Raw genomic sequence first — 27,603 nt, 5'->3', positions numbered from 1 at the left:
GGTCCTCGATGTTGCACTAATCTAAAGCCTATCTATCCGACACTATCCCATCCTCATCCATATGTCTGTCCAATGACCATTTAAATGCCCTTAAAATTGGCAAGTCTATAACTGTTGCAGGCAGTGCATTTCACGCCCCTACTACTCTCTGAGTAAAGAAACTACCTCTGCCATCTGTCCTGTATCTATCACCCCTCAATTTAAAGCTATGCCCCCTCATGATAGCCATCACCATCCAAGGAAAAAGGCTCTCATTGTCCACCCTATCTAACCCTCTGATTATCTTATATGTCTCAATGAAATCACCTCTAAACCTTCTCTCTAACAAAAACAGTGTCAAATCTCTCAGCCTTTCCTCATAAGACTTTCGCCTCCATACCAGGCAGTATCCTAGTAATCTCCCCTGAACCCTTTCCAAAGCTTCCACATCCTTCATATAATGCGGTGACCAGAACTGTATGTAGTACTCCAAGTGTGGCCTAACCAGAGTTTTGTACAGCTGCAGCATGACCTCTTGGCTCCGAAATTCAATCCCTCTACCAATAAATGCTAACACACTGTATGCCTTCTTAACAACCCTATCAACCTGGGTGGCAACTTTCAGGGATCTATGTACATGGACACCGAGATCTCTCTGCTCATTGACACTACCAAGAATCTTGCCATTAGCCCAGTACTCTTTATTCCTGTTGCTCCTTCCAAAGTGAATCACCTCACACTTTTCCGCATTAAACTCCATTTGCCACCTCTGAGCCCAGCTCTGCAGCTTATCTATGTCTCTCTGTAACCTGCAACATCTTTCAGCACTATTCACTGACCCTAGCGTCATCTGCAAATTTACTAACCCATCCTTCTATGCCCTCATCCAGGTCGTTTATAAATATAACAAAAAGCAGTCGCCCCAAAACAGATCCTTGCCGTACACCACTGGTAACTGAACCCAGGATGAATATTTCCCATCAACCACCACCCTCTTAAGCTGATTGATCTGGTGAGGCTTTAACTTTTACAGATTAAGAGGCCGTTCCCCCCCCCCCTCCCCCCCACCTCAGGTTAGTGAGGAAGATTGTACCCAGTGGAGCTTAGAGAAAGAAGTCTACCCTGCCAAGTACACACATTGTATGTGCAGGTTTCCTGTTTTGGGCTGACAAGATTGCACTCATGAATAATTCCATTCCAAGTGCACATTAGGTGAATTGGCTGTGTTAATTTGCCCCTTATGCCCAGGGGTGTGCAGGCTAGGTGGGTTAGCCAACGGAAATGCAGAGTTATAGGGATACGTTAGGGGGATGAGGAATGGGTGGGATTGTCTTTGGAGGGTCACTGTGGGCTCAATGGGCCGAATGGCCTGCTTCCAACCTGCAGAGATGCTATGATTCTATAAGGCTGGTGATGTGTTAATGAGCAATCATGATATGCTAATGAATTCATATGCGGTTCTGATAAAACTGACCTGCCTGAAAGGTTCTAAGAAATCAGTAGTGAAAACTTAACCCAACGTCAGGGAAAAGAGATTCTGCCTCTAGCCCAATTTCATTCTCTGCCCACCCTTCCAAACCTTCCAGGTGGTTGTGGAGATTTCATGTATAATCTCTTGTCTCTGCTCACTGAGACTGTACTACTAAATTATGTTTGCACAGAATTCTGCTTCCTAAAGTACTACCTGTACTCAGAGAGCAGCAGGTTCAAATTAATCCTGGTGAAGAGTACCAAAACCTTCACGAATGCAGCCAGCCATGATCCATGAAGATATTGAAGGCAGGGAACACAGGTTCCTGGATTAATGCTGCCAGGGATCTGAGTCATGCTGCCAGGACGGAGGTAGAATTGCCAACTCAGCTCCCGAACTTCATAAACACATTCAGCTAGCCCAAGCGAACACAGAGGTTTCTAGAGAAACTCAGCTGGTTCAGCAGCATCTGTGGAGAGAGAAACAGAGTTAACGATTCAGGTCTTTTTCAGAAACGTTTACTCTGTTTCTCGCTCACCCCATAGATGGTGCCCCAAACCTGCTGAGTTTCTCCAGCATTCGCTGGGTTTATTTCAGATTCCCAGCATCTGCAGTATGTTGCTTTCATTCAACAATTCCAGTTAACGGCAATGGGTACCTACTGTTTTTATCTCAATTCTACCCTTGTGTACCAAAACATTCTTCACTCTCTTAAAGCAGCACTCTCACGGTCAACTTTTACCACTGCCTTCAGTTTAGGGATGCTTCTAACTGTATGGTTACATTTATTCCCTAACTACCATAGCACAAAAACCTTTCCTCTACTGTACCAGACTCTTGGCCCTTCACCTCTCCTATGCCAGTTGGTAATGACACACATTTCACAGCTAAGTCTTCTCCTTTGTTTTATTTACTTGCAAGCCAAGTTGGCACACCATACATGCCAAAGGTAGGGTACAAACATGTCTGCATTGAAACCATCACCCTGTACAAGGAAGAAGCTATGGAGCAAATGGGCCCTCACTCTGCAAGAGCTGCATTTCACTGTTGTGCATTTCAAAGTGTGTGGACGATGCCTGTTATTTACAAAATGCAAAAAGACAATAAATTGCATTTTGCCCTCGCTCTTTGTTTCTTAAATGCCAATGCCCAGGTCTCCCCAGCCAACTGAAAGACGGTGGCTCAGTGATTAGCACTGCTGCCTCACAACGCCAGGGACCCAGGTTTGATTCCACCCTCAGGCGACTGTCTGTGTGGAGTTTGCACATCCTCCCCATGTCTGTGTGCGTTTGCTCTGGGTGCTCTGGTTTCCTCCCACAGTCCAAAGATGTGCAGGTCAGGTGAATTGCCATAGTGTTCAAGGATGTGTAGGTCAGGTGTATTAGCCAGGGATCAATGTAGAGGAATGGGTCTGGGTGGATTACTCTACAGAAGGTCAGTGTGGACCTGAAGGTTGTTGGGCCGAAGGGCCTGTTTCCACACTGCAGGGATTCTATTTTATTCTTTGAAAGTGAATGGGCAGCAGGAATTGACAGTGAAATGCAGAAGGTGACTGTTACTTCTTTGCCTTGTTAAAAATTCTTTCCAAGGATACAGATGTTGCCGGCAAAGCTGACATTTATTGATTATCCCTCAATGTTCTTGATCATAGGGGCTTGCTAAGGCATTTCAAGGAGCAGCCAAACACGTTGTTAATGAAAGGCAGCTGTTCTCAGAGTCTGCTTTCTTCTGTTTTGAAGGTGCTTTGAAACAACGTAGGCCATCCATTTGGCCTGAGACCTTTTTGCCTTTGATTGGCATCTGTCAGTTGTCAGCCCCCTCACAGCCAAATGGAAGCAGTTTTGGCATGTGCCTGTGCTGGGGAAATGAGCTATTACACCACCAACATGACCCAAGGCAGGGGATGGCAGCAGCAGCGAGCAACAGCAGCTGTCCTCTGCTCAGCTACCATCTGCAGCACCGAACAAAGGAGACAAGCACCTTTCAAGAACCAATGCACCCAGCTCAGGGACTGACGATCCGCTTTCAAGGCACGACCGATGCCTCTGAAAGCAGGTCATTGATGAAGCTCCTGGAACCAAGCCTCCTGCCAAGTGGACTGGAGAGCAGGCATTGCCAGCTGCCATCACATCCCCTGAATTCCTTGGCTCCTGCTTCTTCCAAGCACCTGCCCCGGTGCCATCTGCGACATTTAACAATCTGCAATCTACCAGGCAGACGATGCCATGTTAGAGAGGGTTGCCATATCCGTGCAATTTGAGTCTTGATCAGACACAGGGGGAGCTTGGAGTTGGCACACCAGCTAAATCCCATTGGGCCTACAGAATCAGGGACTGTGTGATCAAGGTCCCTTTTGATTCATCTGCAACATTCATCCGTCCGGAGGGATTTCACACCATCAATGATCCACGGGAATAAAAGTAAATATATTCATTACTGTTGACGATGCTGGATGGCCTCATCAGCAGATCATTGTTTACACGGGGATAGCTAGAAATCTGTTGTGATGTCCTCATTCCCTGTTCATCAAGACTTTCCCAGATTTTTGCCTTTCCATGACGAATCAGCAATTGAACTTTTTTAAGGAAGGAGCACTCTCTAAGAGATGCTGACACAACCTGTTACTGCTTAGCAGATACAATATAATTGAAGCCACATGGAGCCCAAAAGGCAGACCCTGAGAAAGCCATTGGGGTGCCGAAGATGCAGCGCAGGTACCCAGACAGAACCTGAGTTTCCAAATTTAACAGCAAAGGTATCCAGACTGATAGTGACACCTCACGCCCAGTGCAACATCTGTACAGAAGACTGGTGCGGCAGGAGTCAATGGATCCCTACAGTGTGGAAGCAGGCCACTCAGCCAATCAAGTCCTTCCAATGAGCATCTCACTGCTCAAGTCATACAGCACGGAAACAGACCCTCAGTTCAACCAGTCCATGCCGAACATAATCCCAAATGAACTAGTCTCACCTGAATCTTGACTATATCAAATAGGCCATTCGGCCCACATCAACTCTCTGCAGAGCTTCACACCCGATCCATCCCCTACCCTAACCCTGTAACCCTACATGTCCCATTACTAATCCACCCAGCCTGTACTTCCCTGGACACTATGGACAATTTAGCATGGCCAATCCACTCTGACCTGCACATCTTTGGACAGCGGAAGGAAACCGGTGCACCCGGAGGAAACCCACGCAGACACGGGGAGGATGTGCAAACTCCAGACAGTCAGTCACCTGAGGATGGAATCGAACCTGGTCTCTAGCGCTGTGAGGCAACAGTGCTAACCACTGAGCTGCCCCCATGCTGAGGAAGAGCTGCTTTGAGATGAGGAGGAATTTTTTCAGCCACAGGGTGGTGAATCTGTGGAACTCATTGCCACGTTAAGCAGCGCAGACCAAGTTATTGAGTGCATTTAAGACAGAGACAGATAGATTCTTATTTGGTAAAAGGATCAAGGGTTATGGGGAGAAAGCAGGAGGATGGGGTTAAGAAACATATCAGCCATGATCGAGTGACAGAGCAGACTTGATTGGCTGGATGGCCTAATTCTGCTCCTATATCTTATGGAATCATCAGAGGAGGAGCACTAACAGGACAAGGAGGGAATTGGATGTGGACAAGGTTCCCGTGGTCCCTCACCTCCTTGCTAGATTTTCCTGGGAAAGTTTCATACAGGCATGATTCAACTAATCAGACTCTGCACTGTCAAACATTACACCAGTGCAGAACTCAATGGGCAATCCCCATTAATTTAACTAATCGCAGCCCTTCAGTCAATAATTCAGCTGTCAGCGAGTGCTCATCTTCCTCTTACCTTGAGGTTGATGTAGTTCTGGTTAGTGGCAACAATGGAGACAAGAGTGCAATGAAGATTAAAACTATACTGAGTGGGAGGCAATGGCACAGTGGTAATGACACTGGACTAGTACTCCAGAACCCCAGCCTGACAATCTGATAAAAACCAAAAATGCTGGAAAAATTCAACAGGAGTCTGGCAGAATTAACATTTCAAAGTCCAGTGTGACTCTTCTCCAGAATTCAAGTTCTTCATTTCTGAAGAATATCGACTCGAAAAGTTAACACAATCATGGGGTCAGGAGGCCATCTGACTGATGGGGGTGGGAAGTTTCTTCTGAGGAGTTGCGTGTTCTGAACTGGAGTTCTGAAGAGGAGCAGGAGAATCGATGTTTCAGGCAAAAGCCCTTCATCAGGAATGAGGCTGGGAGCCTCAGGGGTGGAGAGATAAATGGGAGAGGGGTGGTGGGGCGAGGGGCAAGGTAGCTGAGAGTACAATAGGTGGATGGAGGTGGGTGTAATGGTGATAGGGCAGAGAGGAGGGTGGAGTGGATAGGTGGGAAGGAAGATGGACAGGTGGGACAGGTCATGAAGGCGGTGCTGAGCTGGAAGGTTGGAACTGGGATGAGGTGGGAGGGAGGGGAAATGAGGAAACTGATGAAATCCACATTAAAGCCATAGGGCTGGAGGGTCCCAAGGCAGAAGATGAAGCATTCTTCGTCCAAGTTTTGGGTGGTAAGGGAGTGGTGATGGAGGAGGCCCAGGACCTGTATGTCCTCAGTGCAGTGGGAGGGGGAGTTGAAGTGTTTGGCCACAGGGCGGTGGGATTGGTTGGTGCGGGTGTCCCAGTTTCTCCAACATTTTCTATTTTTGTTACACATGTCCAACATCATCAGTATTTTAATTTTAGTTTAAATTTCTGGGGACACAGATTTAAAAACCAAATGGCGAAATTTGAAATCAATAAAAATCTGGAACTAAAAGCTACAACCACTGCTGAGTGATGTAAAACCAGGGTGACTCAGTGGTTAGCATTGCTGTCTCACGGTGCCAGGGACCTGTTATCAATTCCAGCTTTGGGTAACTCTCTGTGTGGAGTTTGCATATTCTCCCAGTGTGTGTGTGCATTTCCTCCAAGTGCTCTGGTTTCCTCTCACAGTCCAAAGATGTACAGGTTAGGTGCATTGCCCATAGTGTTCAGGAACACCTAAGTTAAGGTGGATTATCCACTGGAAATGCAGGGTTACAGAGATAGGCGGAGGTGGAGGTGAGTCTGGGTGCGATGCTCTCTGTGTGGACTTGTTGGGCCAAATGGCCTGTTTCCACACTGTGGGATTTCTACATCTATTTGATTCATTAATGCCCTTACTCGGTTGGGCCTAGATGTGACTCCAGACCCACAGTGTGACTCTAAACTGGCCTCGAGAACTCATAAGTTCAAGGAGAACTGGGGATGGGCAATAATTGCCTGCGACACCCTTATCTCCTTTATGAATGGTGCAGAACTATTGACAAACTTACAAAAACACCCAATTGATTTCCCCTGATGAAACCTGAAAATCTTAATGCTCCTTTTCCTATTGCGCCAATAGGGTGTTACCCCTCCAGCAGTACTTGGGGCACACTGTTGCTTTCTTCGCCTGAGAGTTGAACCATATCTCTCGGAATATGTGCACTGCCTTTGGAAAGGCTGGTAAAATGCCACGTAATTCCTGCTGCTGCTCTCAATCAGTGGCTGAGGTCCAGCATCAACGTCTAACCAAGCAGAACCTGGAGGCTCCTGTGCTAATTCTGTCACCGAGTGTCTGGGAGGCCACTTGCAATTCCTTGCATTCCAACGCTCAGCCAATAAACACTCTCTCTACCACTCAGAGGGGCAATGACTGGAGGGTCACCCCGCCCCCCCCAGATCATTCCTTTTCTTCAATGTTCTGCCCTCTATGTGTGCAAGAAATAGAACATAAGAATATGAGAGCGAGGAGCAGGAGTCGGCCATTCAGTCCTTTGAGCCTGCTCCGCCATTTAATATGATCATGGCTAACCTCATCTCGGCTTCAACCCTACGTTCTTGCCCTCTCTCCAAAACCCTTCAACCTAATGTGAATTTTAAAAATCTGCCTACCTTCTCCTTAAATTTACCTAATGTCCCAGTCCACTGCATTCTGGGGGTAGTGAATTCCACAGATTCATGACCCTTGGAGAACGATAATTCGTCCTTACCTCAATCACCCCTTAGATTTGTCACCCCTTAGCCAAAACCTCTTGTTCTATACTGTCCCAAAATGAGGAAATATCCACTCTCCATCCACTTTGTCAATCCCCTTTAGCATCTTATGACCTCAATTAGATTCCCTCCCATTCTTTAATGGAGAATGTTTTGAAGGACGTTTTATGGGAGGTAACTGCGAAGGATAGAGTGTGCGATGGCAATAAAATAAAGGTGAGTGTAAGACGTAGCTGGTCTACTGGAAAGTGTCTTGAGACAGGAATGAATGGAGCTGGAGAAGGCTGGGAATTTACAGTGAGGAGCTTGGCAATTGAATGGGGAATGTCTGCCTCAGTGAACTAGGGAGTCTCAGGTGGCTTCGTACCCATAACTCAGGGCCTACACTCCTGCTTCTCAGTTGCTTCCAGCCACACTTGCTTGACCTTAACATGCTTATCAGCTGGGAACAACAGTTCCCCACAGATGCCCCAAAGATCTGGGGACAGAATTCCTACATCTGTCAGTGGGGTTGTCCCTCTTCCTTAACAAAGGAGTCAATCTATCCCTCCAGTCAGGTGTGTATAGTCACTCATGTAGCTCCAATTATCAGGAAATCAATACTTAGGATGCTAAGGCCTTGGTTGTGTTAAAGAACCCTGGTGAAACCCACCCTGTTTGCTGTCAACTCCTGCTTAGAGTAGGCCCAAACATTAAAATTCAGCCTCATCCTATTAGGTGTAAAAGTTCCCCAGGTCAGAAAAGGGTCACAGATCAGTAGTGGCAGTTGTTTAGTTTGATCAATCTTTTAATGGAAGTTAATGGAATTTTATGTTTTATCTCAAGATGTATAGAGTGTAAGAGGCGTAAGTCACTGTTGAGGCTTACAAGACCTCATTGTGTTTACCATTGAGTCTGCCACACTGCAGCAAGAATTTTAATGCCTTAGGGAGAGTACAGTGCTGATTCACTGTGATGCTGCTTGGAATGAGGAACTACAAATATTAAAAAAAAATGAGAAACGGGACCTCTCGTGAAAGCGTTTTAAAATACGAGGTGATACGATTGAAGTGTTTAGATGACTCGAGGTGTCAAGTTGATAGACGATTCTTGATTCTCGGGGTTCAAGAATGAAAGAGCGTGGGTTCAAGACTGACTGTGGAATATTTGAAGCAGAGAACAGGTAAAATTCCTTTTTACACGGTGAGTTATGAGTCTGTGGAATTCACTTCCAAACTTAGCAGTCAAGACAGAAGCCAGGTCTGTATTAAAGATTACGTTGGTAGATGGAAAAAGGAAAAGGATTTGAAGGGATATGGGAATTTGGAGGATAAATGTAATTTGTTCTGGCTGCCATAGTTTGTTTCTGTGCTATAGTATCTCTGCATTTCTATGTACATTGTTTGTCATTCTAATTACTGATCTATGGTCTTGATTTGCCTGCAGTGAATTTGAGAAATGTCTACACATAGCTCCAGTGACATCAAGCCTCCCTGCATGCCCAGGAACGGACTAGTCAAGATTCCAGCCCAGTCCAATGGATTAGGATCAGCCAGTATCACCAAAGGAACCCCTGCCGCTAAAAACCGACTGTGCCAGTCCTCATCAATTCCAACAGTACTCCCCCCACCTCTACCTAACCACAGTGAACTGGCTTCACTAACCCAGGCAGCACACGGACCCTCCTCATCTCTGTGTGGACTGACTGACACGATTCCACTGGTGGAACCAAACTCTAACAAGACCTTGCAAAGTACATGCCAGCCATCAGGGTCCAAACGAAAACTGTCACTGTCTTCAATGGAAGGACAATTGCCTATATTGGATGAGAAGATCATCAACCGACTCTTCTGGTACTTTTCCTCATGCGAAAGATGTGTTTTGGCGCAGGTCTGTAAAGTATGGAGAAAGGTCTTGTATCAGGTCAAGTTCTGGGAAGGCATCACACCCATTCTCCACGCAAAGGAGTTGTACAATATCCTTCTCAATGGAGAAAAGGAGTTTGTCAACCTGCAAGGATTCGCCATCCGTGGCTTTGATTCTTTCTGCCTGATTGGAGTCTCTGATCTGGACATCTGTGAGTTTATAGACAACTACCCTCTGTCCAAAAAAGGTGTGAGGTCAGTGAGCTTGAAAAGATCGACGATCACTGACGCAGGACTTGAGGTGAGACATCAATATCCTTGTTATTACCGATCTCCAGCACCCTGTGGTAATATCATCCCCCTGCAATCTCAGTAATCCAGACTAACCTTCCAATTTTCTACAGCTTAACCTCCCATTTTGTGGGCCACTTGTAGAGTAAATTGCTGTCCAGAAAAGGGACAATGTTCAAGATCCCAACCCCTGAGTGGCACGGTGGCTCAGTGGTTAGCACTACTGCCTCACAGCACCAGGGACCCAGGTTTGATTCCAGACTCGGGCAACTGTCTGTGTGGAGTTTGCTCATTCTCCCCGTGTCTGTGTGGGTTTCCTTCGGGTGCTCCGGTTTTCTCCCACAACCCAAAGATGTGCCGGTCAGGTGAATTGGCCATGCTAAATTGCCCATAGTATTCAGGGGTGTGTAGGTTAGGTGCGTTTGTGGAGGGTGAAGGTAGGGGCATGGGTCTGGATGAGATATTCTTCAGAGGGTTGGTGTAGACGTTTTGGGCCATAGGGCCTGTTTCCATGCTGTAGGGATTCTACATCCTTGAACGTTAACCAGTTGGTCTTGAGTTGTTTTGCAGTGGCCAGAGAGTGAAAAGAAAGAGACTCACAATAAATAACACACTAAACATTTACTCGTGGCTGACTGAAATGTTTTTCTATTTTATTATAAAATATTTACTTTTAATTATAATTTAAAAAGTTATAATTATTTTAAAATCGATTAGACTAAGCTGCTGTCTACACAGGAGCATTTTGGAAATAATGTTGCTGAGAGAACTGGCACAGACCCAGTATGAAACTAGCACGAGGGATACTGAAACAAGTCTTGCTGCAGTCAAATGTTTAGGGCACATATTCCAACAATACTTTCGTTTTCTCAGTTCTATTTCCAGTGCTTGGGTGGGTGATCTGCAACCAAAAACAGGCCCAGGATATTTTAACTCTGAGACTTCTCGATAATGTGTTTGCCAAGTTTCTCATTGAACTGACTTGACCAGGAATATATCCACTTCCGGCGAGACCGTTCCCACAGATCAGCCAGCGGTCTATTTAAAGTAGGAACGCGTCTCTTCAAGAGGGGTTACTTCCCTTGTGGCTCATTTCATTTCCAAGGTGCTGGAGAAAGATCTTTCTTTGAATTGCGTCACTGACCCAGGCCCTCAGAAGCCTCTGTGGGGACATGTGCCCAAGAAAGAGTTTCCTAGATGGTTGCCAAACACTGTATCCGCAAGGAGAGAATTCAGTGGTCATGAGTTCCAAGACTGTCATTCCCAGGACCTGGAGGAAATAGATCAGTGGCCTACAGGAGGGACAAGAGTGAGTATTACTCTTTATTTATTCCCTACGCTGTCCATATCATTTGACAGCAGTCCTTCACACTTTCCTCCAATCTATGGTAATAATTCTCCACCATTGTTCACCATCCAACAGTTACACCCAGGTGAGATTTCCCAATTTGTTATGGTGCCTGATGGATTCTCCAAATAATTAAATTCCGGGGTGAGGAGGAAATAAACTTCCTCCCCTTCTTTATTCACCACCACCCTGCCACCACCACCATCTCCTCCCCCCCCCCCCCCCCCCCCCCCCCGCCCCCAACCCCGACAAATTGGTTGCAACAAGGTTAATTTACAACCACATCCCTTCCCTCTCCCAAACCCAAATTAATTTTGATGGAGCCAATTTAACCTGACTGTTTTAAAACCAATATGAAGAGTAAATTTATTGATAACTACGTGAGAAGAATTAATAACACAATACAGATTAGAAATGGGAGGTGAGTCCAAAAAGAAATAAGTGTTTAGAATTACGCAACTGTCTCTGAATTGGTCATGAAGAATGGGCAGTTGCATGTTATGGCAGTTGCAATGGCGCTGCACTGATAGCTTTGATGTTAATAATTGATCATTTCAGGATTTTTATTTTGTAGGTTGGTTGAGGTTCTCTTGTCCTGATTCATTTCGACCTTGACAGAATTCCAGCATTCAGGGTGAGAGAGAGTCTCTCTGAATCCAACACCAGGGTGACTAGGGGATAGTTCTTCACAGCATGCTGACACTCAACCACAAACTGGTACATATAAGACCATTTAGTCCCATTAGTGCACTCCAGTAAAACTGAAACTAGCTTTTTAACCTCTGTCCTTGTGTATTCTTCAAAGAGAAAAACACAAAGTGGCATGCTATTGATGAGGGATGGTCATCACCTCTACTATCTTTGTAGTCACAAAAAATCACAGCCCAGTCTATTGCGACTTGACTTTTCCCCCTTTATTGTTGGAACTTCCAATTGCATCTATAGGTGTGACATTTCAAGGGTCTTTCTCTCTCTTTCCAGACGGCCACTTGACTCTCATCTAGAGCCAACCAAGCAATATGCCCTCTCATTACTTAGAGATGCTCACATGTCCCTCTCTTCCTCCATATCGATTGTGAATAACATTTTTTCCTCTCTCACTAACCTACAGTCATGAGCTCCAACCCTGAATCATTCCCAACTTCACAATCTGCAAACGTACAGCTCATTCAGCTGCACTTCATCTTGTTTACCTCTCATTCCTGTGCACATCTGCTCATCTCTGTGTTCTCTTTCTTATTGACCTCTCACTATGCCTCTGACTGTCTCTCTGCAAGAGAAATGAAAAAGCTTTAGGGGAAGGATTAGAATAGGACCAATTGTTTTCATGATCCTGTAGCAGTGACTTATAGATATCTGTGACCCAGACAGAGTGTGTGGCAGGGGCATTTTGATGCCAGAAATTTCACTGAACACTGTCTCTGATAGTGACTTGCCTCTCTTTCATGAAGCCCTGGAAAAGTGCATGCAGCATTGAATCAGTTTCAACACATTAATTTACATTGAGAATACCTTTGTCTTCTGCAACTCTGTAGCTTCCAAATGCCAACGTAACTATTGTCCCTTTTCTCTTTCCTCTAGACAGCCAGTTCCTCGGAGATGGATAATCTTCCTTAGCAGGCACAGTCATGCACCCCATCCCACCCATGCAACAGCACAGAGATTGACATGAGGGAGAGGGCTAGAGTGATCTGTACAGAATGATGCCTTGAGCACTACAGCACAAAGGTTGATCGTAGTGGCAGGACCTGCCTGAGAGAGACCTTGCTGGTGTGTGAGGTGTTCTCTTGGGTTCGGTATTGACTGCTGGCCTTATTCGAACAATTGGAGGAGAATTTTCCATGGGGTTGCTCCTCCAGGCCTGGACATACGAAGGAAAACCCAAGTAGTGGCTCCACAAATAGAGTAGAGTTTTGCAGCTTAGAATAGAATGGCCACCTCCAGGGACAGTGTGCTCACACCCTTACAGCATCATTCCATGTTTGGGTGCTTTGATGTGGACACTCTCAAATGATTGCCTTTGTAGATGCTGGAAGGTTCCACTTTAGAGAGATAAGCATTGAAGTGGCAGATGTCTATCTTGGAGGCGTTGATGAGACACAGGGGTAGGAGCTTTCAAGAGATGTTCATCTTCTGTACTTTGCTTTGCCACAGATAGGTGGCGATGTTGCACCCCATTCCCTTGGGGATAGCAGGTGTGGGACGTACATGTCACTCATTCTCAGGATGTCCGCGTGTTTGACCCTGCACCACACCCTCAGTCAATACCCAGCAGAGGTTAAAGTGATGCCACCTGCAACTGTGTCTTCTTGGGTTCAGGCAGCTAGGAGTCATTGGCCAACTCAATGGCCCCCAGACTGAACAACAGTAACTCTGTACCAGTTGGGATGAAGATAATGGGAGGAGTAGCTGGTAGGAAGCACAGAATAAGGCATTTTTTGATAAAGAAAGGCACTACAGGCTGAGGACTTCAGTGTTTAAAGACGTGAGTTCAATCATCTGAAATGAAATCATGCTGGATGCTGAGGGATGACATTATAGAGGTTTATAAAATCACGAGGGGCATAGATAGGGTGAATAGCAAATGTCCTTTTCCAACAGTAAGAGAATCCAAAACTAGAGAGTATAGGTTTAAGGTGAGAGGGGAAAGATTTAAAAGGGACCTGAGGAGCAACTTTTTCCACACAGAGTGTGGTGTGTGTATGGAATGATCTGCTAGAGGAAATGGTGGAATCCCTACAGTGTGGGAACAAGCCATTCAGGCCATACTGACCCTCTGAAGAGCATCCCACCCAGACCCACCCCATTCCTTCAATCCCACATTGCCCTTGTCTAACCCACTTAGCCTGCACCTAATCCCTGAATACAATGGGCAATTTAGCTTGGCCAATCCACTAAACCTGCACACTTTTGGGAGGAATCCCACAGAGAACATGCAAACTCCACACAAATGTTTGCCTGAGGTTAGGATTGAACCCAGATCCCAGGCATTGTAAGGCAGCAATGAACTACTGTGCTAGAAGAGGTACAATTACAACATTTAAAAGACATTTGGCTGGGTACATGGGAAGGAAAGGTTTAGAGGATAATGGGCCAAATGCCGGCAAGTGGGACTAGTTCAGTTTGGGATACTTAGTCAGTCTAGACGAGTTGGACCAAAGCGACTGCCTCTGTTTAAGAGGAATTGGTGGTCTGCTCAATGCTGCTGCACACTTGAAGATGTAGGTATGTAGGAGGTGAAAACATACAGGGTGTAAAGTTATTTTCAAGGCCATCGATAAAGATGGTACCACAATCCATCAGATTTTGGCCCTGCTGTACTTTTTGATTCTCCAGATGTGTATGAAAGCACCTTTGTCTACAAACCCTTGGGCTAGATATGACCTGCTCCAGGCATCCCTGCTTACTCACTGTCTTCCAATTAACTAAGATACTGCTGTTCTTCATCCAGTTGTTCCTCTATCTAGACCAAAGGAAAAGCAAGAACACCTTAATCAGAGTAAGGCAAAGATATCAAAGCTTAGAAATCCTTTGACAATCTACTAACCAAAAAAAGCACTGCGATGTTTAACCATCCAAATGACTTTAAGTGAGTACCCCTTTAAATTCTCTTTCCAGTCATCAGAAAATAATACCAGAGTCCCAAAAGTATCATGGGGACCTTAATATGAAATCATTGATCAACACACACAAGTTTCTAGCTTCTGAGCATCGGGGTGACATTTGTTTTATATACATTAGATTTGATTCCATACAGTGTGGGAACAGGCCCTTCGGCCCAATAAGTCAGACCGACTCTCTGAAGAGTAACCCACCCAGACCCATTTCCCTCTCACCAATGCACCTAACACTACAGGTAATTTAGCATGGCCAATTTACCTAACCTGCACATCTTTGGATTGTGGGAGGAAACCGGAGCATCCGGAGGAATCTCACGCAGACACGGGGAGAATGTGCAAACTCCACAAAGACATTTGGCTGGTTAGCACAGTTAGTTCATAGACTGGTTTGAGACACAGTGATACCAAGGTGTGGATTCAACCTCAACTCTCACCTGAGATATGGTGAGTCTCAGGTTTAACTCAGTTGTCTGTCTGTCTCTCTGTCTAATGAGGGAGCAGCCTATGGTCCTCTGGTGTTCTGAAGACTTTTCACTTTCAAATCAGGAATAGGATTCTAAGTGAATTTCTGTACTTTCAATGTACACATCTGCCTCAAACTGCTGACAGGGTAGAGTTAAAGTTAACTCTTTGTTCCAAAAATGTCTGCTTGTGTTATTTAAGTCCTTACAAATGGATGAAAATTGAACAAAATTGATCATGCTGCAAAAGTTAGAATTCTCATTGAACAACTATTCAGTTGATTTTCTTTAATTACTAGAGTGGGTATTAATGTAAATAGCGTTTTATATCAACAGTTGTGAAATGAAAACTTTGATAGTAAGTCCTGTTCCAGATCTACAAAATTCAATGCAAACCGCAAACAATTTAAGAAGCACTTCATTAATATATTTTGTGATCATTGAGTTGAAATCATTAATGATTGATAGCTTAGTTATGTGCCATTTCTATTTCTTACTTGAAATTCTTATTTTGCCTTCATTGTTTGTGTAATTACCTTTTACTTTGAATTTGGTGTCATTGCCTGTGAATGTTAATGTCCAGGTGTGTTTGTAAATCAGCTTCTGCTGAATATAACGTTGTCTTATTTGAGGCTAGCAGGCAACTTTCCACCTGTTTGTCTCACACTCTACAATGTCCCAGCTGGAATATTTTCAACTACAAAATTTAAAAGTAGAACAAAGCAGTGAACCACTCCTGATTTTGTTTTACTATATAGGAGTATTCCATGAATCCAACATTCCCACAGGCCTCGATCCTCACATTCAAGAACCTTTTGAACATCTACATCAATATTCCCAAAACTTTTCCAATTGTTATCCTATGTCAATATTTGAATTTTTTTACAATCCTCAGTGAGAATGTGAAGGACAGGACTGTGGCTGTTATAATAATGTTAAAGTTCCATAGTGAATTAACATTTCAGCCCATAACCCCACTTGGGGTCCTAACTCTCATTTTGGCAAGTCCTGCTCAATATCCTTCAGGAATTCTGAAGTCTGGCATTTATACGTCCTTCAGATCTTCAGGTTGCTATATGCTTCATACCATACATCAGAAACTGAATATTCCAACAGGGATGGTACAAATCCAATATTTGCTGGATCCAATGGCACAAGTCTAAACTTCCTCAAGCCCCTGCATCATTAATGCACTATCTCATCAGGTCCAACATTACAAATCCAATATCCTCTGAATACAGTCACAAAACCAATACTCTTTTATATCCTACCTTGCATCGGAAGATTTCCTCTGTGCACCATGGGTCAGGATATCTTAGACCTGTTTATATTTTTTAAAAAGTCTATAATGTTGTCACTTGACAGGTACATAAGAATTTGCTCCCCCTCCAGTACTTTGAAGTAAAATTGGATAAATGATGCTGTAACAGCAAGAAACATAACTGGAAAAGGAATTCCCTACTGTGTATCTATAGTATTATTAACAGTGACAACCAGCTGCTGATCAATTGAAAGTTGCCATTCAATTCTGGAGCTGAAGGTAGTGAATATAAAACCATTTACACTGATGCCTAAGCTGAAACACCTCAGAGATGATTTAAAACTGAAAATGCTGCCACAGTGCAAAGAGAAATCATTGGGCAACATTTCACTGAAGACCCATCATTCTGTATCTAAAATGTTAGGCTTTCTTCAATTTCTCAAATGTTGATGGCCCAGTCCTAAATCCATGTAGTTTTCTGTTATTGGTTCAGATTTGTATTTTCAACAATTAATTTTTAAAAGAGAACACTAATCAGAGAGGTTTCCATTAACCTATACTCCGTGGATCATCTGACAGATCTACATTGCAGTAATTATAGTCTTTCAGGTTTAAACTATTATCACTTCATCACCTTAGACTAGCGTTGCAAAATGGGTTCCATTTTTACTGGGACTATGATAGATATTCCATTGGACAATGTATTGTTGTCAGTGAGGACTGGTTTATTTTTGCTCAGTCTTGTAGTTCAAATCATTTCAGTAAACTGCTCAAATGTTGGATTTGATTGAGTGACTTTAAATGAATAAATACATATATACATAAAGATCACAGTATAACAATGTAAAGATAAATCATTTATTTGGAAAGGTCAACAGCTGTGCACAAAATGGGAAAAAAACTTTTAATTATTAAAAAACATCACGAAATAATTGTGAAATCCTTCAAGAAGGACCTTCAAATAGTAATTGGTTTTATGCGTGCTGCACATTCTGTGTGTAGCTGCATCATGTTCAGTCCTGAACACTGTATGCATGTCCCCATCTTTATGTACAGATAGTTATGAATGCATCTCTCCCCATGAATAGTGTATCTCTCCCCAGGTACAGTGTGTCTCTCCCTAGGTACAATGTATCTCTTACTGTTTACAGTGTATCTCTCCCCAAGGTATAGTGTATCTCTCACCATGTACAATGTATCTCTCCCAGGTACAATGTATCTCTCCCCATGTACAGTGCATATCCCCCTAGGTACAGTGTATTTCTTTCCAGGTACAGTATGTCTCTCCCAAGTACAGTGTATCTCTCTCCATGTACAGTTTCTCTCCCCATGTACATTGTATCTTTCCCCATATTCAGTGTATCTCTCACCATGTACAGTATCTCTCTCCCCAGATGCAGTGTATCTCTCCCCAGGTACACTTGCCTAATTAAACTCCATCTGCCAAGTTTTGTCCACTCACTCAGCCCAACAAACCACCTTGTAGAGTCCTAATGTTCTCAGCAAAAATATTTTTGCATTTTTTTTTCAAATTTGGATACATTGCATCTTGCCCCCTCCAGCAAGAATTAAAGAAGATAATAACTAATTGAGGCTCTTGAACTGATTCTTGTAGTAGTCCACTGGTTATATCTTTCCAACTTGAAACAGACCCATTAATCCCAATTTCTTGTCTTCTGTGTGTTAACCAATTCTCCACCTATGTAGGATGTTAACCTCAATACTGTGACATCAGATCTAATCTTTTATGTGACACCTTATTGAATAATTTCTGGAAATCCAAATGTACTAAATTTACCAGTTCCCCTTTATCAAATCTGCTTGCTATATTCTCAAAGAACTTTAGCAAATTTGTCGAACATAATGCTCCTTTTACAAAACCATGTCATTTCTGATTGCATTAAACTTTTCCAAATGTCCTATTATTTCTTCTTTAATTATGGACTCCAACATTTTTCCAATGATAGATGCTAGGTTATAATTTCTTGTTTTCTGCCTTCCTCCCTTCTTGGACAGGGGCATAACATTAATGGGTTTCCAATCCAGTGGAACTCCCCCTGAATCCAGTGAGTTCTGGAATATTTCGACCATCCACTATCTCTGAATACACTTCCTGTAAAACAATTGGATCCAGGTTATCAGGACCTTGTGACTTAGATTAGCTTACCTACAGTGTGGAAACAGGCCCTTTGGCCCAACCAGTGCACACTCACCCTACGAAGATTAATCCACTCAAACCCATTTCCCTCTGACTAATGCACCCAACACTATGGGCAATTTAGCATGGCCAATTCACCTGACCTGCACATCTTTGGACTGTGGGAGGAAACCCATATATACACAGGAAGAATATGCAAATTTCACACAGACAGTCACCCAAGGCTGGAATCAAACCTGGGACCTGGTGCTGTGAGGCAGCCGTGCTAACCACTGAGCCACCATGCCACCCAGTGGCTCAGTGTCTGTGACTTGTCCGCCTTCTGTCCTATTGGTTGGTTAAATACTTTGTCCCTTGTAATAGAATCTTTCCTCCCATTAACACTTTGTTTATCTGTTATCTTTGGGGAGGTGTTGATAGTATCCTCCAGCGTGAAGCCAATCTAAAGCATTGATTTAAATTACCTGCCATTTCCCTGGTCCCCATTATTGATTCTTCATTTGCATCCTCAAAGGTTCCTGCACTCACATTGGCTCCTCTTTTTCTTTGTATATATCTGTAGAAGCTCTTACTGTTTATTTTTATTTTTCTTGCCAGTTTACTTTCAGCATCAATTTATCCCTTTATTAGCTTTTTAATTATCCACTACTAGTTCATAAAATAAAAAAATCCATTCCTCTGGCCTATCAAAAGTGTTTGCCATTTTATATATTTTTTTGTTTAGATACTTCCCTTAACTATCTTTAATAACCACAGATGGTTCACCCTTCTCATCAGTCCTTCTTTTTGGCAATATTTATTCTTTTGCTTAGCAACATGAAATGCCTTGATTGCTACTCTTTATCATTGACCTTCCCTTAAGCTATTTTCCTAGCCCACTTTAAACAATTCTTTCTTCATGCCTCTATAATGGCCAATTTAGGACACTGATTTGAGACCCACGTTGCTCATCCTCAAGCTGAATTTGAAAGGCTGCCATATTGTGATTGCTACTTCTTAAAGGATCCTTAACCATATAGCAACTTATTAGTCCTACCTCATTACACATTACTATGCTTAAAATAACCTGTTCCTGGGTAAGTTCTGTAATGTATTGCTCTAAGAAGCAATCCCTGATGCATTCTACAAATTCATTTTCCATTTTACCAGTCTGGTTTGTTCAGTCAATATGCAGGTTAAATCACCCATGACAATTTTAGGGTCCTTCTTAAATGTTTCTCTTATTTACAGATTTATACTTTGTCCTAAAGAGAGACAATTCTTCAGGAGCCTATGGTGAACTCTCAGCCATGACTTATTTTCCTTCATATTCTTATTTCCACCCAAACTGATTCCACGTCACAATCTATTTTCACTGACATCACTACTAAACACGACATTGATATAATCTTTTATTAACAAAGCCCCACCACCATAGAGGAGATAATGGTCTAATGGTATTATTGCTGGACTGTTAATGCAGAGATCCAGGTAATGTTCTGGGGACCTGCGCTTGAATCCCACAGGTGGTGGAATTTGCATTCAATAAATGTCTGGAATTAAGAGTTGAATGATGACCACAAATCCATTGCTGATTGTTAGGAAAAACCCAACCCTTTAGGGAAGGAAAGTGCTGTCCTTACCTGGCTTACATTTGACTCCAGACCCACAGTAATATGTTTGATTCTTAACTACCCTCTGGGCAATTGAGGATGGGCAATAAAAACTAAAAGAACTGCAGATGCTGTAAATCAGAAGCAAAAACAGAAGGAAAAGCACAGTAGGTCTGACAGCATCTGTAGAGAGAAATCAGAGGTATCGTTTCGGGTCCAGTGGCCCTTCCTCAGAACTGGGATGGGCAATAATTGCTGGTCTCACTAGTGATGTCCTGTGAATGAATAAAAAAGATCTCCCTTTCCTTTTTGCCTATTCTTTGAGAATATCAAACACCTTTGAATATTGTGTCCCCAGAGTTGGTCACTGTGTAACACCCTGTCTGTAATAGCTATCAAGTCATATTCATTTATTTCTATTTGTGCCATCAACTGATCTATCTTATTATAAATTCTGCATGCAGTCAGATAAAGAATTTTGACTTTTTACCATTATCACTTATTTGGGTTTGAATTTCTGCTGCATTGTTTTGCTTATTTGTCTACCCCTTCCTGTTAAACTTTGGTTGTCATTCACCTCTTCATGACCCCACACCTCTGTTCTCTTGTTCCTGTTGATTTTTTCAACTTCTCTTCAATTGAACTCTTCCTCCAAAGCAATGGTCTGCTTGGGTTAGGAATATATGAAGCTTTCCACAAAGATTTATTCTATGACTATGGAAAGAGACCCAGTGATGATAATTTTATTTTATGCCTTTGCATAATCCATGATGCAAAAAATCTTGCACCAATATCCACAGCAGACCTAACAATAATTCTGAGTTACCTTGTTTTCTCTCTTATATTTTGGACATTTGATTTTTCGTGTACCGTGAACTTTGACTTTTCACCCAGGGTAATAAGTTACTGGAAGTGTCTGAACAAGCTCAGACAGCTACTGAGATAACAGCTGACCAATTTGACATCAACACTAATTATGTTCTAAAAACCTAAAGAACTGCGGATGCTGTAAATCAGAAGCAAAACCAGAGATTGCTGGAAACACTCAGCAGATCTGGCAGCACCTGTGGAGACAAATCAGAGTTAACGTTTCGGATCCAGTGATCCATCCTCAGAACTGATGGTAGCTAGAAAAATGTCAGTTTATATGCAGACGATAGGGTGTGGGAAGGGGTAAGGGGTAAACCTTTAGTGGGACTAGAGCCCAAAGAGAGGGAATAACAGTTGGACAGACAAACAAAAGGATAACAATCCAGGTGGGAGGGTGAATAGCTGTTAATGGGGACTGTTAGTGACTTACAATGGGTTGTGTGTAATAGCAGACTGTGTGATATCAAGACTGGTTCTGTATTTGTTTCTGCTTTTGAACCAGTTTCATTCTTACTGACCTCCCTAGCTGTGTGATTGTCACCAGTTTACAAATTTATCCATAAGGGCTTTGATTGGTCAGGGGTATGAGATTGATTTTGATATTTAAACTCACCCTTCTGGGTTTCTGATTCATGCTGGTTTGTCATCTTATACATATGGGTATGTACCACCACCAACAAGATTATTTACAGGAGCGATTACTAAGGAGAACTTGATACGAGGCCAGATAGTAGGAATGGTGACCTAAAGGTTGAAGTAAAACTTTAGGAGAGTCTTATAGGAGGAGTGAGTGGCCAAGGAACAAAGAGATTTAGATTTCCGCAGTGTGGAAACAAGCCCTTGGGCCCAACAAGTCGACACTGACCCTCTGAAGAGCAACCCATCCAGACCCATTTCCCTCTGACTAATGCCCCTAACACCAGAGGTAATTTAGCATGGCCAATCCACCTAACCTGCACATCTTTGGACTGTGGAAGAAAACCAGAGCACCCAAAGGAAACCCACACAGACATGGGGAGAATGTACAAACTCCACAGACAGTTGCCTGAGGCTGGACTTGAACCCGGGTCCTTGGCGCTGTGAGGTAGCAGTGCTAACCACCCAGTACTTGGATGGTTGAAAGGGGGTGCAGTAGGCTTTAAAAGACTTCATGGTGCATTGGTAGTGTTCCTACCTCTGGGCTAGCAGGGCCAGGCTCAAATCTCTTTGGGTGTGATTGCTGCAAAGATGGGTCATAACAGGTTGATTTAAAGGAACAGGATGATTGATAAAAAGACATTTGGTATAAGATCAGACAGAGTTGTGTTTTGGTGACCTCAGGTTTTCAGAGGGTAAGAGTGGGAGATTTGTCAGGTAGTCTTACAATAGTCAACTCTGAATGTAACAAATTAGGGATGAGAGCTTCAGTAGCAGAAGAGCTGAGGAAACCAGCAGTGCAATGGAAGGGCAATAGGCAATCTTAACGATGGGTAGGTGTGTGTTGGAAGCACATCTTGGGGTCAAATACCCTGTAACACACAACATGTAAAAGAACACGTTAAAGCTAATACAATTAAACTGTCTGCATGGACACATTCTCCCCGTGTCTGCGTGGGTTTCCTCCCGGTGCTCCGGTTTCCTCCCACAATCCAAAGCTGTGCAGGCTACTGAATTGGTCATGCTAAATTGCACATAGTGTCCAGGGATGTGTAGGTTAAGTGCATTAGTCAGGGGTAAGTATAGGATAGGGGAATGGGTCTGGGTGGGTTACTCTTCGGAGGGTCGTTGTAGACTTGTTGGGCCAAAGGGCCTACTTCCACACTGTAAGGATTCCAGGATCTAGGATATAAACTAGGACTTAGCTTCTGGGTTAGATGTGTTCAGGCATTTTCCCACTAATATGGCTGTAGGCATCATCCTGTGCTCACTGACATATACTGGTGCCCAATTAAACCATACCTAGATTTTAAATTTCCTATCCATGTTCTCAAGTCATTCCATAGCCATAACCTTTCCTATTTCATCCTCCATCCCCACAATCCTCTGAGATATCTATACTTCTCTAGTTCCAGCCTCTTGAGCATCCCTAATTTTAGTTGTTCCACTGTTGCTGACCCATGATTCTTGAATTCCCTCCCTGCATCTCTCCACTTCTCCACCTCTCTCTCCCTCTTTAAGGCGTGCCTTAAAAACCAATCTGATTGACCACTTTCATGTGGTTGTGTCATTGTTGGTTCATGATGGCTCTGTGAAGTGGCTTGATAAGTTTTATTATATTGTGGAGGTGCTGGTGTTGGACTTGGGTGGACAAAGTTAAAAATCACACAACACCAGGTTATAGTCCATTTGGAAGCACTAGCTTTCAGAACGTCTTATCAAGTGGTTGTGGAGGTTAAGATCATGCTCACAGAATTTATAGCCAAAGGAGTCCAATGTCATGGAGATGTGATGCAATAAACAATCTTAGATTAAAATGATGTAGCAGTGTTCCGAAAGCTAGTACTTCCAAATGGACTATAACCTGGTGTTGTGTGATTTTTAAGTTTTATTATGTTAAAGGTGCTATGCAATTACAAATGAGCATACATATGAGAAATAATCGATGAGTTCTAAACTGCTTTAAAGAGGAAATTGCCCTGTGTTCTTTAATTACTGAGACTAGAAACTACAGTCGGAGTTAATCTTCCCTTCCCCCCAATATTACCATAAAACCCTAAGAAAGGATTTTGAACCATCTAATTATAAAGAAGACCTTCTATGTCAAAAGGAAAGTGCATCCAGTAAAATCAAGTCTAAATGGCTAATTGGGTTTGTGCAAAGCCAAGTCAGTCAGTTTTTAATAAAATTAAATTAAAAATGCAATACTAGAAATTTGAAACAAAATCTGAAAGTACTGGAGAAACTCAGCAGGTCTGACACCACCTGTGGAGAGAAAGTTAACGTTACCGGTTCAGTGACTTTTCTTTAGAAATAAAATTACTCTTGTAGAGTAAAAGTGAGTCTCAGAGGAATAGGGAAAGGCTTTGAGCCTTTAATTGAGAATCTTTCTATTAGCTATGCTGGGAGTCAGAAGGTGATGACAAACTGGGGCAGTCAAAAAGAGTCCTTAGAGATGGATCAGGTGACCTTCCAGAGTAGGACAGTGATTTCAAATAGCTCATTTGCAACAGCTGTCCTCCTGGCAGCCGAAGCATAGGTATTATTATTGGAATATACTGATACAAGTATCACTTTGATTCTGATATAATCCAGGAAAGAATAGGTGATCTGAAAAGACACTCAAACAAGAGCTGTGCTCAATGTGCCTTTGACTTTAACAATTCATTAGGACTTATTGTGACTGCAGGGAGGCTGATGTTGTGCCAAGGTGAAAAGGGCAGTCAATCATAGCCAAGATTTGAGGGCAATTCGTTTGACTTCTGTTGTAGGAATGTTGCTGAAAGTATCATTGGAAGTAGACTGTATGATTCATGATCAGCAAAGGGATTATTAGAGACTTTCAACATGGTATGGTATAAAAAATAGATAATATTTACCAAATCTGGATGAACTGTCTGAGGAGTTATTAGGTTGGTAGGTGACATCAATGTAGTTCATATTGCATTCCTGGATTTTCAAAACCTTTTGAAAGGTGCCAATTTTCAAATAGGCTATTTTTCACAATGAGTTTTATGGAATTGGGAATTCCTTTGGGCTGGTCAATAAATTGATACAGTCTTAGAGGCGAAAGGTTGTCAATACTGGTAATGCTTCCAAATGGAGACCAATTATTCGTGGGATTCATTGGGAGTATTGCGCTTCACAATCTGTATTTATGACCCAGTTAACAATGTTGGAAAACTTGTCTGTGGAATTTGCAGATGGTGCAAATCATTGAGTAAGTATTACAAATTTGAATGAGAAGGAATGATTAAAGCAGACCTAGGTGTGACAGGGAATGTGTCCACCTCTGGAAAATGTCCTAAACTCTTTGCAATGCTTGGATGAAGGGATAAAGAGCTGTGTGTTCAGATTTGCAGATGACATTAGGTTAGGGGGCACTGTATATCGTACAGATGGAAGTAGGAAGTTGCGAATAGGTAGATGGATTGAGCCCAAAAATAACAAGAAGAAAACGAAGATGGAAAGTGGGGAATTCCACAGACAAGAAACCTCAGCATATGAGACTCCCAGAGGTCTGCTGAATTTAATGGCCGGGTAGATTCACATTTTTGATGGTTTCCCAGCAGCAGCCAGCCAGACTGAGAGAATGGGTGGCCATCACATGGATAGGCAGCCGTATGGTTCACCAAAGGATGAGTCGGACAGTGAGAGGAAGGGCACACGTAGGGGAAATTAGACATTGTAGATTTGGATGTAAGCAAAGTGAGGGGGAGGCCAGTCAGATATTGCAGATTTGATGGCTCAGAAGGTCAGGTACTGGGGCAGAGGGGGTGGGCAGTGTTCACAAATCTAGCACGTATCACGGGACCATTTACAGGTTAGTTCGGGGTGCTGGGATCACACCGTGCTCATCTTGACCATGCTGGAAAGACACTTGCTTGATGGATTCAGCTCCTTTTGCCTTCTTTATCTTCTGGTTTATGATGTCCAGAAACTCTTCCACACAAAATAAAGCACTGGTTACATTTGAGGCAAGAAGCCTTATTTAAAGATATCCGCCCCCCACCCCCTGCCCACCCCCTCCAGCTGGATATCCATTGTACCATCCCGTGATCCCCATCCCCCACATAACCTATGTCTGTTAAAGTGGGAAGTGGTGTCTTATAGACAGGTTAGAATCTAGTTTGCTTGTTTTAACTCTCATTAACTCACACTTTTAACTTTCCATTCCCATCCAGTCTTGAGTATTCGAATTCCTCATTGGGTGGACAATGAATTTCACTACAAGCTTCTGCTTTTGAACTTTCTCTTCCCATCTGTCGCTTCTAACAGGTTAGACCATACCATCCTCATCCAACATTTCTCCATTGTCTTTCAGCCATGTGGCACTGCACTACTCCCAAATGTTACTTCCAAAGTGAGGCCAGGATCTATCCTTGGTCCCCTACTGTTTCTCATCTGCAAACTATTTCACAGCAACATCAGAAGAAAATACTGTGCTGGTTTCCACACATACGCTAATGACATCCAGTTCTATGTCACAAACACCCATCTCAACACATCTTACTAATTTATCAGATTGTTTATCCAACATCTAGTACAGGGTGGGCAGAAATATTTTTTAGGCAAAAGTGGGTACTGCAGATGCTAGAGATTAGAGTCAAGATTAGAGTAGTGCTGGAAAAGCACAGCAGGTCAGGCAGCATCCAAGGAGCAGGAAAATCAATGTTTTGGGCATAAGCCCTTCATCAGAAAAAGTACTTTCTCCAATTTAATGACTGAAGCCATTGTTTTCGGTCCTTGCTGCAATCTCGGCTCCCTAGATACCCATTCCGTCCTTTTCCCTGGTGTTAGCTGGTCTGTTCCTAACTCCTTTTTGTAATGTCTGATCCCATGATGATCTTCTGGCTTCATATTCTTACCATCACTAGGACTGTCCATTTCCACCTTTGGAACATCACCTGACTTCACCTGTCCCAGCTTATCTGCTACTGGGATTCTCATGCATTCCTCCACCACCTCCAGACTGGACTATTCCCATGCATTCCCACATTCTGTAACTTGAGGTCCTCCAAAACCCTTACTGCTCACTGATGTACATTGGCTTAGGATTAAGCAATGTCCTGGTTTTAAAATTCCCATCTTCCAAAATTCAAATTATTCCATGTCCTTGACCCTCATTAATTTTGTAATTTCCTCAAGTTGTGCAACCCTATGAGATATCTGCACACCTGTAATTTTGCCTCTCGTATATTCCCACTTTTAACCTGCTCAGCCATTGGTGACTGTCACTTCAGTAACTTAGGCTCTGAGCGCTGGAATTTGGAGGGAGTAGATTGGGAAAGGTATTCCCACTCATAAAATAAAAGGAGCAAGAAGGAGGAGATTTAAACTGATGTGGAAATGAAGCAATGTGATGTGAGAAAAAATCTTTTTCACACAGGGAGAAGTTAGAGCATGAGTTATGGTTAGTTCAGTTGGCTGGATGATTGGTTTGTGATACAGGTGATGCCAACAGTGTGGTCCAATCCCTGCACTAGCTGAGGTTACTGTGAAAGTCATGCCTTTTCAACTTCACAGCTTGCTTGAGATGTGGTGACCCTTAGGTTAAACCACCACCCAATGTCTCTCTCGGAGGAGACAGCAGTCTTAATCTACTCTGCTGACTTTACTGTTAGTTATGGTTTGGAATGTACTGCCTGGAAATATGATGGAGGCAGGTTCAATTGAGACTTTGAAGAAGGCAATGGAGGTTATTTGGATCAAAATGGTGTGCAGGGATATGGGGAAAAGACAGTAGATTGGCACTTGGTAATAGAATCAGCACAGGCACGATGGGCTGAATAGCCTCCTTGTGGACTGTAAAAATTCTCTGATTCTGAGAATTTAATTTGTGCTTCTCCCTTTTCACCAGCTGTGGTCTGTTGTGTGAAAGATAGAGAGCACATTTAGACTCCAACTGAAAATAGTAATGTTGCCGTCAGCCTGGAAGCATTCAATTCTGGTCGCCATATTATGGGAAGGACATGGAGGCTTTGGAGAGGATGCAGAAGAGGTTTACCAGGATGCTGCCTGGATTAGAGGATATGAGCTGTAAGGA

The 27,603-nt window shown here is 43.1% G+C and overlaps 1 protein-coding gene across 3 annotated transcripts in view; it reads left to right on the top strand.

The window, feature by feature from the left end:
* The window catches only part of fbxl16 (F-box and leucine-rich repeat protein 16), a 164,774-nt gene that overhangs the window by 38,679 nt on the left and 98,492 nt on the right, over positions 1–27,603 (top strand). For 2 of the 3 annotated variants that reach the window (XM_043712052.1, XM_043712050.1), the window contains exon 2: positions 8,902–9,621. In XM_043712052.1, the coding sequence (XP_043567987.1) occupies positions 8,914–9,621 (708 nt within the window). In that variant the 5' untranslated portion in view covers positions 8,902–8,913. Of the gene's footprint in view, positions 1–8,514; positions 8,639–8,901; positions 9,622–27,603 lie in introns of those variants that run through there. The other variant, XM_043712051.1, reaches the window with a different exon arrangement.

Source organism: Chiloscyllium plagiosum, chromosome 21 (assembly GCF_004010195.1).
Source record: "Chiloscyllium plagiosum isolate BGI_BamShark_2017 chromosome 21, ASM401019v2, whole genome shotgun sequence".
Lineage (NCBI taxonomy): Eukaryota > Metazoa > Chordata > Chondrichthyes > Orectolobiformes > Hemiscylliidae > Chiloscyllium > Chiloscyllium plagiosum.
The sequence above is the reverse complement of the archived record's forward strand: the minus strand, read 5'-3'. Positions and strand labels throughout refer to the sequence as shown.